Raw genomic sequence first — 18,314 nt, 5'->3', positions numbered from 1 at the left:
GAAGCGGCGGCAGCGGCCATGGAGGAGCCGCTCGGGGAGGCTCCGTCCCCGGAGGTAACGGCGGCGACGGCGGCGAGGAAGCAGCAGGGGGTGAAGCGGCATCACCACAAGCACAACCTGAAGCATCGCTACGAGCTGCAGGAGACCTTGGGCAAAGGCACCTATGGCAAAGTCAAGCGGGCCATCGAGAGGTTTTCTGGCAGAGTGGTAAGGCGGGCGGAGGGGCTGCTCTTTGCCTTTTTATTTGATAGAGACGTTTATGTCATTTTTCTTCAGAAGGGAGCCGGCTGGGTGCATCCCCTCAGGGACCCGTTAGGCGGGAGAGCCGTCCGTGGGTGGGGGTGGCCCGTCTCGGTGAGGCAGGAGCCCGGCGTGGCCGGTAGCCCACGGGGGCCCGGGTCTGCTCCCGCACCGGGGAGCGGGTCAGCATCCCACCCGTCCCTGCGGTCGCTTGGGTCTAGGGCTTTGTTTGGAATGCAAATCCTATAGAGAAAGTTTTTTTTGGGGGGAGGAGTGGTGGTATTGTAGAAACGCATCGGTATGATTTAAAAGGATGTGTTGTTATTGGAAAAATGGGGTGGCTTATTGTTTTTGTTTTGGTTTTACGTGCGGGTCCGCTGTGAACAGTTATTCTTTCCCCACTGGAAACTCATGGTTTAGCGAAACCTGTCACATCCCCTGGCTAGCCAAAACTGCTCACAAAGTCCTGTCAGAAGGGCAAACATTGGTTTTCCGGTTAAAAATGCCGTGATTCAGTCATACTTTTGAGACCTGAACTTTGCTGACACCTAAAAAAATTGCAGGGACTGCAACCCAGCCCCATTGGTTTTTACGATCCGTTTCACCGCTCAGCGGTGCCGGCTGGCTTGAGACTTCAAGCAGCCCGGAGGTTGTCCAGCAATAACTCAGCTTCAGCATTTCCTCATTGGTACAGTGCTCCAGCAGGGTGCAGAAATGCAATTGAAGAAATGTACACATTAGTCAGAGTTATTGTCATTTTTCCTTCCCCAAAATACATAACTATTAACAGAGGGTGAAAGAATGAGAGGCAGGCGTTGCATTAAAGACTGCCCAGAGAAATAGGTGGCTTTCTAAAGAGGTCTTAATACTGCTTTTCCTATGAAGTAGACTAATTGAATTTTCACTGGACTTCATCTAAAAGCAAGACATTTCCCTAGTGACGTTACAGGTTTTGTCTCATTTATCTTTCCCTTTCGGTTGCCTGGAAGCTCAACGCGCACCCAGAGGCAGAAGCAACTGTAAAACAGAAAATGGAATTGCAGATGCCATGGCTTTAATAAGGGACACTTACTTTGCAACTAAATATCTTTGTGTCGACAGTGAAAATGAGAGTTTCAGCCAAGTTGTAGAGTCATATCATGTATGCTTTCAGTTTATTAGCTCATTTGGAGGCTGGCTAAAGAGAAACCAGAGATGGACATCTCTGCACATGCTCACTCCCAGTCCATGATTTTTAAAGTTTGCTGTCTTGGCTGTTTTACAATTTCAGGCTAACAAAAGCTCCAGGGCTATGTTATATACTAACTATTATTTTGTAACTTGATTATTTTTGACTGGCATTACAAAATATAGTAAATAAGCAAATACATCGAAAACACCTTTTTTTAAAAGACTTCATCAATTGAAAAAGAAAAGGTGACCGTATTGTTAATGAGATTTGGTTTTGGGAAGGGCCCTCTCAGACGAAAGGTTGTAGCGTGGATGTGTATCTCCTTCAAGTTAACAACGCACCAGGTCTTTCTGTATTTTGCTAACTGTCAAGCACTTCAGCTACACAGCTAAGGATACTTAGATGATACAGTCTGAACTCAATTTATATGGCTAATGCCATCTTGAAATGGAGAGGGTGAAAATAAGAATACCCATGCAATCTTAAATGCAATAAAAATGTTACACTTTCTCCATCAGCTGGTCTGTAGAAGCTAAACAAATACCGGGGTGTGAGTTTTATACTGTAGTAATACAAGCGTTGGCGTGTGGCACTTCATAATTATTAACCAGTCTGCAGGCGAGTTCTGGTGTAACGTGTCTGTTTGAACTTTAACATCTGTGAGTGTATGTAAAATATCCACACTTTGTCTGCTTACAGAATAAAAGCTAGTTGTCAGCAATCCAGCCAGACCTAAGTGAATGGAAAACGCTTCTTGTTTTCTGACAGTTCCCTTGTCTGGCTGTTGCAGTGAACCCCGATTGCTTTCCACGGGTGAGACGAGAGCACCGACAGGATGACTGATCAGAGAGGGGCAGAGTTTGCCTTCAGTCCCCCCCTTTCTCTTCCCTTTCTTCAGTTCTTATTAGCGCCCAGCATTTGCAGCGTTCGTGAGCAGGTTGGACTGGATGCCGCCGTGTGTCCAGCAGGGGATGCACAGAGCGAGCGATGCAGCCCCCACCATCTCTTGCACCATGCCCAGTGCAAATCATCTCGCAGCTGGCAGCTAGGTAGCGAGACTCCCAAGGTCGCTCTAGTCCAGTCTGTTTGCTTCCTGTTCTGCTACTGGTTTAGCTAATCGTCTTTTTCTTTACTTAGTGGTAAGCAGGTATTTGAAGCTGTATGGTAACAGATTGCAAAGCTGGACCTCGGCAGCGGCATTGCGTTCCCAGTCATCAGCCTTGTCCAAGTGATTCTCCTATTTGGCCTTTCCGCTTCTCTGGTCCATTAACAATCTCTTTAGCTGTATGGCACTTCATAAAGATATTTGCGTGATTAGCCAGGCTTTTAATATGAAGCGTGAACTTTGGATTTGTCGTCATCTGTATAAATAGAGAGCTCAGGAGTGAAACAGAAATTGGCAGATTTGAGTTAATGAAGTAAAACCAAGATGAGAAGGCCGCTCGATCCAAGGTACAGATGTGCTTTAGTCCTGTGCCATTGGAAATCAATAGCAGGATTTCTGTTGACTTGAATGCAAGTAGTATTTGGCACTTATTAACAGGTTGCAGGTTTATTCAAATTGTTATGTTTTCTTTGTCTTTCCTCTTAACTCAGTGGAACGTGATCATAAAGCTTCCTGCCATAAAGCTCCAGGGTAGATTGTATGATACACTTAGTTTGTTATTGGAAACAACTTATGAGAATTTGTGTATTAGTTACCACAGCGACTACAGACAGTAATACTGCACGAAGCAGTTAAAATATTGCCCGCTACATGACGTATGAGGTGTTTAGTTTTGCCAGCAAGATTTCCTTCATTAGTATTGGCCCAGTATACACTGTGTAACTTATGATATTTTAAATTAAGGCACCTGTTAGTAAGTGTAAGGATGAAGAGATGATATCGCAAGCCTGTGAGGTAACACTCATGTTGACATTTCTGTGGGTGTTTTCTCCACTTGTCATCTTGCACATTAAACCAAAGAACTGAGCTTTTGTTCATGTTATGTATTCAATGTTTGTTAGCCAAGAAATCCACAGCTACTCTTATGTCAGCTTTAGATAAGCTGTGTTTTGACCACCTCTGGCCGATCCCATGCATGGTGCATGAAGATGGTAGATGCTTCTTTGAGTAGATGATGCCACTAGAGTAAATACTCCCTATAATACAACTTTAAATTACAGATGGGCATTTTCAGTCTTGTTATCTGTCTTTTCCTGACATTATACAGAAAGCAATGCCTGGATACAAAAATTGCATTAATATTGATTAAATTAATGTTAGTAAAGGAGCATGTAGCTCTGAAAGATGGAAGACACCAGCTAAATCTTGTTAGGCTGCCTGGAGCACTCCCAGCAGAGCGTAACCCAGGGCTTTGGTACCCTGGCCGGTTTACAGCTCCCCGTGGGTGCTCTCCTGCGAGGTGTTCTGCTGGGAGTCATTTGCTCTCCCTGCCACCGCTGGACCCGGACCATGCTAACGTTGCTGGTTGGTTATTATAACCAGCTTCTTATTATAACCATGCTTCTCATGAAGCACCCTTTATTATCTGTGCTTCCTTTCAGTTACCATCTGTCCTCAGGAGAGATTTTGCCGTTTGCAAAAGCCAGGAGCTTTTCTCCCTTTCTCTCCTTAGGCTGCACTTGAGAGGCAATGGGGAGTAGCTGCAAGGGCCTCCCCTCTGCCTTCTCCTCCCTCTCTCTGCCTGAGAGCTAGGACATCTTTTCCTCCTCCTCACCAGCAGGTGGAGGAAGCACTATTCTCCTCCAGCTGTTCCTCCAGAAAGCTAATTATTTTGGGAATTGATGACAAGCTGCAGCCCAACATGGAAAACAGGCGTGCGGTGCATATTTGTGCAGGCGTGTTATGTGTGGTAGTGCTTGTTATTTATTCTTTTGCATAGAAGTGCAGGTAGAAGGATGTTGCGAAATGAAATTGGTTTCCGAATTAAAATCTTGTAACACCCCCGCCCCCCCCAAACTTTAGAGCAACGGAAATATTTTTAGTTGCAACTCCAGTGAAAATCTTCACTTTGAAACAGCTCTGCTTCATGATGCTTTTGGAGACTCGCAGAGGGTTTTTGAAACCCTGAAACAGCAACAGATTATATGAAAGGAGGACCTTTGCTTTGCTGATTGTATTTCTCTGTATCGTGACAAAACCAAAACATGAATACCAGCAATGACAACTCTGTCATGTCAGTAATTAAGGCCTTGTTGGCCACACAAGCGTTTGTTTGCGGTGTGGTTTTTAAGGGTTCCAAATAACAAGATAAAAGCATGCTTGTGGGTCACTGAGGACAGTGAAAGCCAGGTGGGATGTTTGTCCCAATTCTCTTGTCTGCATTGCTGATATCGTAGAAAACGTCGGTATCCCTCTCTTCCCTCTTATGCATGTGAATTCTCTTATCTTTAATGACTTGTTATATTTCCATTTTTTTCCTGAGAACTTCTGCTTCAGTTAGCACCTGGGTCAATACTTAGTATTGATTTTTATCTTGATCGCTCAGTGTGCATCTTCAGCAGGATAATGTCCAAATCTGTTGCAGAACTGGGTTGGGTTTTTTTGGTTTTTTTTTTTTTAGTTCCTTGGTGTCCTTGTTAAGATATCTTCCTTTATTGCAGACACCGGTGGAAGTATCTACACAACACTGCTGTGATGTGAAGTGCTTGTACAGTCCTTTGCACAGCAGGATCCCGATTTGTGAATGTGGCTTCCACAGCTATGATAATACACTTGAATAATAGTAACAATGGCTTGTATCACTACCCCGTTTTATACATGAGAAAGAAAAACTTGCCATTAAAGCCAAAATCATCAGAAGTTTTGAGTGCACCACGTAATACCTGATTTTTCCAGACATATGGAGTACGTAACATCAGGGTCCTATGGATGACAGCCTTCTGCAGAGCTCGGTCTCTCCTTCCTCCTGGGCTCTCTCTTTACCCTAGGCTTTTGTCCCTGTGTGACGTTCAGCTTCGGTCTCCATTCCTGGCCCTTTTGTACTCCGCTCGCGCTGCTGCCTCTCGCTTTGTTCTGTGTGCCAGCGCTGTGACCCGCTCAGAGAGCGCTGCCTTGCTCCCTGCTTCCAAGCTGGTAGCTGCAGGCAGGATCTGTGCAGCCTGTGGTGCGTGCTGCGTACACCTCTTCTGCCATGCAACACTTACGTGGGGCCAGAGGTTCCTCAGTGGAAGAGGGATTCTTGCAAAATGTATGACCAAAACCTTATTTATTTATTTAAGATTTGCAAACTGCGTTCTTTTAGGGACTCAAAATGTGACTAGATCTGGACAATGTTTTCATGGTGCTGAAGGCGTGTTAGTGAAACTCAGGTCATTCTCTGTAAAAATTGTACCAAAGCACACATAGAAATTCTAGATCTCAAATGAATAGAAGTTGGAAAGAGTATGTGGGCTTGAAAATAGTTTTGCTGTTAATTTGTTATTTGTTCCACCCGTAATTATTAGATGTGTTCTGAGACTCTGGTTTAAAAAAAGGAAAAAGAAAAAAAACCCACTGGATTTAACCTAATGTAATTCACAGTCAATATTGTGGACTTATTAGAATAGGAGTTACTACCTGGTTGTATAAATTACTACAGTCTTCACATAAACACTTCTATAACTGAAATGCCAAAGAAGACCTGAACGTCAGGGGCTGCAGACAGAAATAACTGATTACAGCGTGCAGGTCATTAGGGGAAAGGCACTAGTACAAAATACTTATTTTCTGCACTGAGAATTCTTGTTGGAGAAGCAGATTTGTTCAGGGGAGTATGGTTCAGTGATATGAAAGTCTGAATTAATGACTAGCCAGTAAGGGGTTGTCTGAATATGTTAGCTTGTCAAATCTTTTACCAAATTAAAGAACAGCATGTTCTTTCTGAGCTTTGAGTGGACATCAAGTGATATTCCTTCGATGATGTTGGACTCTCTTCCAGGTGAAGAAATGAAAAGTGTCTGAGAGACTATTGAGACTGTTGCTTCTTTCCCCAGCCCCCCGTGTTGGATTGAACAATTTTGAGCAGGTCAATTAACTTTTCTGTGTCTCAGTGTATCCCTTTCTGAAGGGATACTACTTAATATAAGGAAGTTAGACTAATTAATGGGGCGCATTTTGGCCTCATACATACCTAGTGTGATCCCTCTAAACGTGAAATTCACAACAGAATTTGAGCCAATGTTTATAATGCAGCTTTCAGCTAAAAACACTATAAAATGCCTAAGCGTTATTACAAATGGTTTCACAGCACCATATGCTAGAGAACACAACAGAATGGAAATTGCTTGTACAAAGTCTTTCATTAGATATGGCTAAAATATACTGTGTTTTTTGGTGGCATGTGTTCTAAAAATTATTATTATTTTTTAAGAACCGCAATGTGGATTTGCCATGTGGAGGCAATTATTGTATATATTGTAGTTTGGGGTCATACATGTTGAATAAAACTGTGTGGTATGTGCAGTTCTTGTGAGCAATTGTTTATTCTTTGCAGAACTGTAATTGTAGTTAGTCTGTGTTTTGTCTGGTAAATAAATAACTGGAGAGTCTTTGCTGGAATGAGGAATTGGAAGGAGGCACGTGGTGGTCATGACAGTGCCAAGGAAGAACGCCGAATGTGGGCTGAAAACCAGTTCCAGGTATATCAGCCTTGAACACTGGCAGGTCAGTGTGTGTACAGCCATGGTAATCCAAATGCAAAGCATGTGGGATGTGTTTCCAAAGCCCACATACCAGGGAGTCGGAAATTGGCTGCTGACCTTTGCTTTGATGTGGGCATCTTCCTCGTTTGGGTCTCCGCCTCCTGTACCACGCTTTTGTACCCTCTGTCTACGCGAACCAGGATGCTGATGCCAAAGCATCTCCTCTTACTGTACGATCATGCTCCTCTCAGCAGGACACTGTGGTTCTCACTGTAGTCTTGCGTGTTCTTCCTGCGTAAAGTGGGACCAAACCATATGTTTTCTGCCGCAGCCCTGGACGATGCTCTGAAGACAGAAGCACAGGTTTGTCTCTGGGCTTGGGGTGGGATAGGGCCTTGCAGCATAGATGGCAAGAAGCGACGATGGCAACTGCCAACTCCTCCTCTGCGCAGAGTGGCCAGAGCCTCGGCAGAACCCTGCTCCTCACCTGGGCAGGGGTGGAGGCTGCTGCCAGTGCCCAGCTCTGGCATACGGTTTTGATGGTTTGCATGCCACCGGTGATGGGTGTGTTGGTGTGGGAATCTCTGACCTACAGAGAGTATAGATCCTGCCTCTTCTTGCCTGCTGCTTAAGTCAGGATTTGTCCATAAATCGCTCAGGCATGCACTGGACACCTAGAGAAAAAACTCTTGTCGTTAGCCCTGATGGGTTGATGTACTTGGGATAGTTGGTATGTCAGAGGAAATGTCTCAGATGAAAAGGTTTCTGACTAAATATGCAAATGATATTTGTCAGTGTTTCCCTCAAATATCTTCCAGCAGATGCGAGTACCATGTGCGTCCATTTAATAAACTAAACTCAAAATAATTTCCACTTTGCTAGATATATGGGGAATAGCTGGTGGGGGGTGGGGAGCGAACTACAAAGCAAGGTAAAAACTGCACATGTGCGTTGTTATATTTGATGACCAATTCATTAAAGCCATAAGTGTATCCAGGCTTTCAATAGTGTTCTCCTGCTGTTGCTTCCTGTACTCCCTGGCTACAAAATCAGTCTCTATGGCTCTCATTTGTCTTACCCACATGAAAGACTTTGAGCATCTGCAAGTTATGATTTGAGAAGTATCTGCTTTTAAACAGAATATATTTATCACCATGTCTTCACAGGCAACATAGTATGTTGTATAAATTAGGGGATCCTAGACCTTTGAACACTAGGGGGCTGGGTGAGATACTCCGTGAGCGCACGGTGTCTGGCCATACCCATCAAACATCCTGGACCCACACCAAAAATGCCAGATGTTCAATAGATGCAGAGGCCCTCCCGTAACCTTTGCTGCATGTTGCAAAGAGGGGAGGGTGGAGGATTGTAGCCGTCCCTTCCTCTTGCGCTGTTTTAGTACTCTCATCTGAGCTCAGTATTTTTTATATTTTGAACTAAAGACTATGGACCAGCCCTCAATTCGGTCTGTTAAACTATTGCGTGGTATAAATGCTTAGTGTTCCCTAACTCTCCAAAGGCAGATGGGATTTTCTTCTAGCTCTGGTGGCTTACAGGACATCAGTCCTTAAAAGCTGCCACTGGCCCATGACAGGATGCAAGTCCTGGGTCTTGCTCAAGTGTGAATTTTTTAAGGCTCTGTTCTTACCGATGGAGGAAAATAATAAAATACTTAAATGGGTGGTTCCCTTCATTTAAAAAAAAACCCCACAAACAGCCACACAGCAGCTATGGGAAAAGGGGTTGGCATGGCTGGCATGTTCGAAACCATCCCGGCCGGTTGTAGGTGAATGCAAAATCACAAAATAAACGCAGGTCTTGTGGTTTGTAAGTATTAAGAAGATAGCTGAGGTTGCTTAGGTTAGCATATGGCCAATGTAACTGTTAATTTCTGGGTGCCTCCTTGGCCTTCCCCTTTCCCTGCTGGCGTTTCCCGCCTCACCTCCGCCACACCTCCAACATGGCGCCCAAGGCCCTTTGCCCTTGGGTCCCCAGGAATGCCGCCCTGGTGAAGGGGGGCGGTTGTCTTTTATGCCTCGTGTGGGGCTGGCTGCCTCTGTGAGGAAGCATCGGTGCTGGGCGGGCTGCTCCGTCCCTGATGCCTCGCCTTCCCCGGGGACGTCGGCCTGTGGTAATCCCAGAGCCCCTCGGCTGCCCTGGCCCAGCGGCCGGCATGTGGGACGACTTAAGCAGAGAGGCTGGAGGAGCCGAGTGTCTTTGTTCTGAGGTCTGGCGGCTTGAGGGACTTGCAATTATCCTAATGTCTTGCTGTGCCGAGGAGCTGAATCAGCGTATTTGGGCTTGAGCACTACTGCCTTGGAATAAAGACACTAGTTAAGGGATATTAGGCTTAAAAAAAAAAAAAGAAATCCATTGTTCCTGTGAAAAAATACCATGCCAAGTTTGGAGACTAAATTTAGCCATTCATGGGTAGATCAGAAAGATTCGGGTCCTGCTGTCGGTGGAGATCTCAAAGCCTCCGTATCATGTTTCCTGTACACAGAAAGGCATTTCATCTCTGCTACAATTTCTAATCTCCACGGAATGCCTGATGGTGAATGGTATCTCCTTCTTTTTGAGGTACAAGTGTTATTTAAAAGAGAGTGTGAATATTTTTTTGATCACAAAAGGTAGCGATGAGGGTTGGATAAAAATACCTGTTTGAGCCATGGGGTAACTAAACAAATGTTCCTTTTTCTTAAACGGTATTTTGTTGCAGTTTTTGTCATTGATGCAAAAAGATTAAGTCTTTTGCACACACGTTTGACGGGAAGACAGAGAAGCTTTTTTTTTTTAAAAAAACAGCTCCCGAGGCACGTGTTTAGAGCTGTCATTTATTTGCATCTTTTTGCCATCGCACTCTGTGCAAATCAAATCTCATCGCTTCCCCAGTGGAGTTTGGCTCAGGAAGGAGAAGCAAAGGCCAGCCAGTCCCTGAGGTGGCCGGTGCAGCGCCGTGCTCGGCGGCGGTTTCAGCAGGGCCATGCTGCGGGTCGTTGTTTTGGCATGGGGGAAAGAAAAGCCTTTGGGAGGAGAAGAGGGGAGCCCGCAACCTTCCCAGCTGGTGCACGTTCTAATGCCGTGTGGCCTGGAGCGTGAGAAAGCTGTGCTCCGGCGCAAGATGAAAATGGCAGTAAAATACCTGCTGGAGGCGATACGGGCTTAGCTGACCTGTGTGGGGATACAACTGAGAGGCGTCCACATTGCCCTCTCGGGAAGGCACATTTTTAAGCAGGCCTATATGTGAGGCGTAGCGTCCTTCACGCTCCTTTCCTTGTCACGTTTATTCTCTTCGGGGTGCCGAAATGAGGTGAAATAACGAAAGGATGATCTGTGGGTTTAAGCTCCGTGCCCTGTAGGAGCCGGTTGTCACGGCTCTGTTTCGGGCACCCAGGGGGTGAGGGGTTTCCCCGAGGTTCATTGGGAAAGTCTGTGGCAGAGCCGTGGGGAGAGCTGAGGTCGACCACAGCTCCAGCGCTGGGCCGATGGGTGTAACCATCTCAAGAAGGTCGTTCGTGAAGTGAATGTCCTCTTTCATGGCTGTAGGCAAACTTTGAAGGGATGGTGCCAATTTGTCAAAAGCCTGCTAGCTCTTGTGTCTTGGAGCCTGGTCGCTACTGCGTACCGCTGCTGATGACCAGTTGGTACCACTTGGTCACCGTTGTGTCCTCACAACCTGGGAGGAACAAGGGCCTTCAGCTAGACCGTGCAGTGCATTTACATCCAGGCCAGGAACTAGCTGTCTTTTTCAACAACAGGGTTTTTTTCTGTGTACAGTTGGAGAGTTTTCTACCCGCCTCTCTGTTTTGATAAAACAAATGTATTCTCCCATCCTGTCTGGCGTTTCATGATGAAAATGTGGTCTAATGGGACCTGTGAAATGCCTCATTGTGGGTTGCTCATTGCTCGCGAGGAATTCATCAGGGAGAAGGATTTCATGCTGTACTTTAACCTCCTTCCAGCTTTTCTTGGATGAAAGGAAAACTCTGCAGCAGTGAATGTAACTGGCTATCATTATTGGATGTCATTACTCACTCACTCCAAGCGTAAAACAAAAAAATTGCATCCCCTGTGATGTCCGTGGGTAAAATGCTGCTCTCAGTTACATTAACAGTGTTGTAAACTGAAGAGTAGAGTTCGGCCCTTTGTTTCAATTGAAATATTTGTTTAACACAGGCAAGGACTAAACAATACACTTGAAAGTGATTTGTGTTATTGTCTGTAGAGCAGAGCTTGTATTTTATGAACTGGCTGATCATAAAGACAGCGTAAATCATGTAAAGCATTCTCATTTACTTTTTCTTTCTTTCTTTTCTTTTTGCAGATGGGGCTTGTAGAGTAGAGTTGCAGTCAAATGTCTGCTCCAGGATATTTTAGTTGAACTGTGTGAGTCCATTAAACAAATGTAATGGCTTTTTGGAAAGAAGCGCTGCATGTTTCAAACCAAATGTTTTACATAGAGAACATCTGGGTAGTTCTGGGTGTTTGTATGTAGAGCACATCAGACAGCAGCCGTAGTGAGCTCAGCTGGGAGGTTGCCTGGGATGTAGTTGTAGGATATGACAGTTCAGTTGTTATGGGGAATAATTCCTATGAAGTATTGCCATAAACTGAATGTTTGGCACAAACAGCTATCTCTTTGTTTTACTGTACACTCAAGTTATTCTTCTTATCTGCCCAGCAAAACTCTAAACGATGTTTAAACAACCCAGAAAATGTTGGCACCTCTGAGCTGTGGCATGCGCATTAAAGCAAACTTGAGGAAGCCGTTACTGTTAAGGGGAAACGAAGCTTGCTTTATTTTCAATGAAGCACTATTGATTCCTGCCACAGGCAATGCAGCGCGAGTGAGCGATGAATGCAATATGTGCAAATGTTTTGTGGGATTGAGTTGGAAATGATCAGTGTTACAGTGGTGTTGCATGTTGCTGCTTTGAGGAATGTGAAAACGCAAAACTGGTGAAATGCATGTAATTAGCCTGACATTAGAGTTTATTGGGGCTACCGGAAGAACTTTAACCTGGTTAAATTAATAAGCCTGCTTTTACTTCACAGCATCAGAGGTAATATATTTCCAGGAAATGTAGGAAATGTTGAAAAATGTCTTATTTGGGAGTCGGTTCTTAAATTATTTCTGCAGTTTAACTGAGGAATGTGTGGCTCAAATGAGATTAAAGTTGTAATTTCCAGAGTAGCAATGCAGCTTCCCCTTTCAGGATTGTTTAAGTAAAAAGTTAAACAAAGTGGGTTAGGCAGTCTCTTGCTCCAGTCCCTTGTGGACAGCAATTCACATTGCGCAGCACTGCTTTAATAGTCCTGCTCGGTCTGACATGATTTGTGGTATTTGCTGAGATGAATTTCTGGACCGAGCAGCATGAGAGGGAATTGCTCCTCACTCTGAGGAAGGTGGTATGTCCAAGTCTGTGTGAAGGTCACTGGCAGGGTGAAGTGGGAAGCCTGCGCTGCTGCTGTTGCACTACCTAACAGCTTAGCTTTTGGCAAGGGGATCCCAGAAATCTGAGTGCTAACTCTCCCTTGTTCAACTGACTGGCCAAAACACATGCCAAAAAAGGTGTTTGTGCGTGTTGAAGAAGGGGGCAACAGTCCTGGAGATCACAGGGTCTGGGGCAGTTCTTTGCCAAAAGCTTTCCATCTAGAAAAAAACTGCTTTGCTGTTTCTCCCCTCCAAAGTTAACCCTCCTCATAACTACTTGTAACAACTGTCTGCAGTTGTGAACTCCTCTTCTAGCAGGGAAAGCTAGAATTATGCGTTTAAGGCTGCAAAATTGCTTGATCACCAGCCACTTAATTGTAGGAAAGCGTAATTCACTCCTTACCCTCTCACGTCTATTCGAAGCCCAGCTGGCCACGGGGAGCAAGAGTGTTCCTGTTCCTGTGTTAGTCTCTCCACTGAGCCATTAGGGTGGCCCTGGTAATTTACTTTCAATAAATAGAAGGGAACAACAGGAGGTTCCCCTACCTTCAGGGGTATAAATATTTCTCCGAAATCAGAGACGGATGGGGAAGAAATGTTAGCAAACTCCTTTCCTCCCTCTGTAGCAATTCCACCACGTTCCCTCATAAATTCTAGGACGGTCCCTTCCAAAAAGGGACCATTAAATAGGTAATGTCCAGGCAGAACAATGTAATACTGAAGCAGTGCTTTTACAAAAACAAATTTAATATTGCAAAGTGATCTGCAAGCCCTGGAGCAAAATAACCTGGGTGAGGCTTTGATACACACGATTGCCAATCTTTTTGTTTCCCAAGAGTATTTTTCTAGATAGGATGTGGGTTTATGCTTCACTAGATTCCCACCAGGAAGTGCATTTATATTTTGATCCACCTTAGATCAATTTAGAAAAATATACTAGATATAGGTGCTTCTGACAGTTCTGTGTCGTTAACCCTTCCAACTGTGTCGTTTACACACATCTGTGTGCCTTCCACAATATAATCTCTGTGGCCCACCATCCTTGTGCAATGAATCCCTGCTCATTGATGTTAATCCTGTCATGACTTAACCCCAGCCAGCAACTAAGCACCATGCAGCCGCTTGCTCGCTCTCCCCTACCCAGTGGGATGGGGGAGAGAATAAAAAAAAAAAAAACCAAAAAACCAAGCAAAACTTGTGGGTTGAGATAAAGAGAGTTTAATAGGACAGAAAGGAAGAAAATAGTAATAACAATAACAATAATAAAAGAATTACAATATACAAAACAAGTGATGCGCAGTGCAGTTGCTCACCACTCACCGACCGATGCCCAGTTAGTTCCCAAGCAGTGATCCAACTCCCCCCCCCTCCCCCCCCCGCCAACTCCCCCCCGTTTAGACACGGGACATGATGTCCCATGGTACGGAATACCCCTTTGGCCAGTTTGGGTCAGCTGCCCTGGCTGTGTCCCCTCCCAACTCCTTGTGCCCCTCCAGCCTTCTTGCTGGCTGGGCATGAGAAGCTGAAAAATCCTTGACTTAGTATAAAAACTACTTAGCAAACATCAGTGTGTTACCAACATTATTCTCATACTAAATCCAAAACATAACACTATACCAGTTACTAGAAAGAAAATTCTCTATCCCAGCCAAAACCAGGACAAATCAAAAGCCTAAACTGTATAAACTCAACTTAAAATCTCTCCACACTTCAAAATTCCACTGGGTTAATTAGGAATTTGAGGGGTCAAGCAGTATGGTGTTGGGTGTTAATGAGCGTCACGGTGCCTGACATTTCTTCAAAAGAAGAAAGACTCTTCCCAAGTTTTCCTTGTACTATTGTGATTCTCATGGTGAAATAGCACTTCCTTTTTTCTTTGAAGGACTGCAGAACCAGGAGAGCAAAATTAAAGGATCCACACAATACCAGGTGACTTCACATTTGTGGGAGAAGAGGCATTGTAAAGATGTGCAAAGTTCTCAGTGGTTCCAAGGCTTCCCTGAACTCACAGAAACTTTAGTTAAAGAGAGACAATAATCCAAGTTATGTTTATTTACCCACAACTTCCTCAAGCAGAACGTACCAATGAATGAAAATGTGCTGTCAGTTGGCTTCTTGGAAAAAACTAGTTCTAAGAAAGAGTTTAAACAATGTCCCACCCCCTTCCTTGTTTAATGTGAATTACAGCCTTGCACTGATATAGCACCTTTCACCTAAACATGTGCAAAATCACTTTAGAGACTCTGGTAACTGCTGAGGTTACCATTATTTAGCAATTATTTAACAGCACATTGCAATAGTTTGCAGCAGTTGCTTAGAGGGTGTGAATAACTGCATTTCCAATTTAAATTACTGGGAGGAATTACAGGAGACTGTGTCATATTCAAACTGGAACTAGATCCAGGCACCAGGGCTTTATACCTCTCTTCTTAAGAAAGTCATAAAGGGCTTTTTCTAATGAAGTAGCCAGGATCTTGGTTTTGCATTTCATCCCCAAATTGGTGCCTTGAACAGTGTGCACTCCTGCTTCGGAGGATTACTTCAGTGTGGTTCACTGCTTATTCACAATGAAAAAACAACATTGAATTAAAGTCCCTCTCTGCTGCCCCAGGTTAGCATTTTGCATTACATCAGCAGCTGTGGTAGCTGTGAGATCAGGCCTCAAAATTAATGTGAAATCTATCTTCCAGTTTTTGGAGGGGGAATCTGTAATACCCATGTAACACTGAGAACAGTAAACTTGGGGCTTGTGAATTCTTTCACTCCTCTTTAACCTGACTTGCCAGTAATTTAATTAGTGCTAAACAGTCTGCGCACAGACTTGCAGAAGTTAAAAGAGTGACTGACACAGGATTCGCTTCCAGTGACTTTTCCTCTTTTGCACATGTGCTGGATGGAGCTGTGCTGCCTTTGGAAGTTGATCAATAATGATTGCACAATTCTAACCTTATTTAAACTATGATATAAACAGACATGATAGAAACGGATGCTACCAGGTTTTTTCCTACTTAAAAGTGAAGTCAGCTTTTTTTCCCTGCCTTTTCTTCCCCTCCTTTTTTTTTTCCCTTTTGGTTCCAACAAAATTGTAACCTGGAAGAAAAGCAGTTAGACTTTGTGAAATCCCAATTCAGTGTAGCATTTGGCTTTAGTAAATGTGGAAGCCAAAAATAAACATCTGCTTGGCAACTTCACCAGAAGTTAACTGTAAATGCAGTTTTCATCTTTTCAGTAAATGTGGCATTCAGTGCTGGTTAACATCTATTAAGGAGGAACGATCCATAGTTGAGGTTATAAAGCATTTTTTTTTTCTTTTAATTACAGTTATGAACCTCCATTGCCTTGGGGAAATCCCCTACCCCAGTTTCTTTCCAGATATAATTTCTTATGTGCCAAAACATGAACTTCCCTTGAAAGCTTGAAGGTAGTTGGATGGGATATTTATGAGTTATTAGACTTTGGAAGAGAGATGGTCTTCCATCGATCTGTGCATGACAGCCCCAAAACTTCAACTCGGCCATTTTTTTTGGTCTTTTTTTAATTCCTTCAGAATTTGATCATAAGCCTCTTTTTTTTGCAGGCTGAGTTACAAACATTTTAAAGTATTAGATATTATATTTTTGGATATTCAGAAGGATATGGAGTTACATTTAGAAGTGAATTAGGAAAAACGTAAGCAGTCCCACTCTTACGGAAGGTGACGTCTGCACGTGACAGGGTCTCTCCCAGGTTGCCAGCCTTGGACTCCAATCCTGGCAGGCCATGGCTACAAACATCTTTACTAAACCTCATCTTGTCAGATCTCCGTTGTTCAGCAAATCCTTTGCAACCTCTGCTGCTACCAGGGCAAATTCGATTCACTGTGGATCAGGGAGGATTGAAGTGGATGCAGATCTGCGGTAGCATGCTATTGGGACAGCGGGGAGGGGTGAGAAGGGGCAACTTGAGGCAGCACTATGGGAAACACTTTGTTATTGCTAGGGATGGTGATTACTTGTAGGATCTTCTAAAACTGAACAGTCCTATGACTTGGAACTTCAGTAATGCTGTATGAAAACCTTTTATTTTGGGAAGGGAGAAGGTTTTTGGTAGGTTTCTGACATATAGCAGTGGACTGCCCATTTCTGAATTCTGCAGCCCTCCCTTCTTCCCTCTTGTTTTCAAGATTCACTACCTCACTATGAAAAATCAATAACCAGGTTGCTAGCTTGTGTTTTTAAATGCTATTGGAAATCAGATCTATGCTAAACCAGATGAATACTTTTTTTTTTTTTATTCCTAGTGGTAAATCAGTCCTGAAATGATTAATACAGAGATGTAAGATCCATCTGGTGCTAAGGATGACTTGAAGCCAGGATTCTCAGCATTAAATGAAGAAAGGTCTGCTAGGTAAATTTGTCAGAAGATGCACAGTGTAAATATGCCAGGCTTCATATACATAGCTGAGGATAGCGGGTACCAGACAATGAAGGGATGTAAATTTTCCAGTAAGGCACTGGTTACTCAGGAAATGCACTCACAAATCCTGTTAACAGGCACCGTATGCGGGGGTGAGGAAAGAAGTGGAGGAAGGGTGTTGTACGTGTTCCTCCTGGCACCCACTTTGTATATGTACAGCATAAATGTGTTCATCTGGTGCCTTCTACTGCTCATTAAAACTTTGTTCCACAGGCATTTTTCTCTGTGAATAAAGGGGGAACTAGAAGGAAGATATAACCCCCTTGCCTAGTGTTTGTGATTAGTTAATTCCTCTTCACTTGATGAATCATCATTTATGATATAAGAGCAACTACGTCCAGCAGAATCAGAAAAGGAATATTAAACCTGAGGTAGCCGTACCCTGGTTCTCCAAGAGGCACTGGCACATTGTGTCTCAGCTTATGCAAATAGAATTTTGATATAACATTTATTACACTGACTGGGGACTTCTACTGCCTTGGTGTAGGAGTGAGTTTCTCTACAGGTAGTGAGTGATAGGGTGGCAGTAAATCAGCTTTGGTTTTTAGAAATATAATCTTTTTTATGTGATGCATTGGGAAGAGGGGAATGAAGCAGAGAGGCACAGATGTTTGCTGTATGCTTTTACCATACAGAGCGAGGCAGCTGTAAAAAATACCCTCGCCTCTTAAAAGCAAATGAACTTGAAAGGTGCATCGTGGCACGTGCATCCTCGCCCTTTATGTGTGCAGCTGCTGGCTCGCGACAACAATAACAGCGTTTTGTCTTTGGTAAAGTCCATGACACGAACAAACATGCAATGGAACAGAGTAATGGGCAGAAGCCCTGAGATTTAAATCAGCAGAATCTCACTGCGTGCAGATGGCACCGGTTACCGCTTCAGGCAACTCTCCTGATTACTGCAGAGTTTGCCAACATATCAAACGATAGAGTTGGGCCGTTGATAAATAATTAATGAGGATTCTGTTGCATGCTTGTCTCCCAGGCAGTGTCACCATGGAGATGATCTGGCTTTTAGGATCTGAAAAGTAACAATCTCCAGAACAATGGCATTGTGTCAACCTTACTCTTTCTCTGAAACAGAGAGCTCTCGGAGATGTGTTAGCAAAATGCACCACGCCAGGCACTAATTTTGCTTCAACTCACAGTGGCCTTTTGTCCAACTTTTCAGTGAGTGCATGAAGTGTTTTCTGTGACTGTGCAGAAGCTGCTTCTTGGAATTGCACGTCCTGCATGATGCTCTTTATTACTGCATTTGGCCTGGGATTGGAGTCTCCAGAAAGCTTTTTTTTTTTCCACCAAATGGACACAGCAAAGATATACTCATGTGGGAAGAGGCTTACAAGAAGAAGTCTGCATGAGAATGCCTTTGTAGAACCCTTTGGATGC

The 18,314-nt window shown here is 44.0% G+C and overlaps 1 protein-coding gene across 2 annotated transcripts in view; it reads left to right on the top strand.

Annotated features, from left to right (window-relative positions):
• The first annotated feature begins 9 nt into the window (after window positions 1-9).
• NUAK1 (NUAK family, SNF1-like kinase, 1) overlaps window positions 10-18,314 on the top strand; it is a 49,077-nt gene continuing 30,772 nt past the window's right edge. The window contains exons 1-2 of one of the 2 annotated variants that reach the window (XM_010585339.1): window positions 120-207; window positions 11,361-11,422. Coding sequence is in view for 1 of the 2 variants with exons in the window: in XM_010585338.1 (XP_010583640.1) it covers window positions 19-207 (189 nt within the window). In the remaining variant the exon portion in view is untranslated. Of the gene's footprint in view, window positions 208-11,360; window positions 11,423-18,314 lie in introns of both variants that reach the window. The other variant, XM_010585338.1, reaches the window with a different exon arrangement.

This window comes from Haliaeetus leucocephalus, unplaced genomic scaffold, assembly GCF_000737465.1.
Source record: "Haliaeetus leucocephalus isolate CR32 unplaced genomic scaffold, Haliaeetus_leucocephalus-4.0 Scaffold101, whole genome shotgun sequence".
Taxonomy (NCBI): Eukaryota; Metazoa; Chordata; class Aves; order Accipitriformes; family Accipitridae; genus Haliaeetus; species Haliaeetus leucocephalus.
This window is presented reverse-complemented; position numbering and strand designations above follow the sequence as displayed.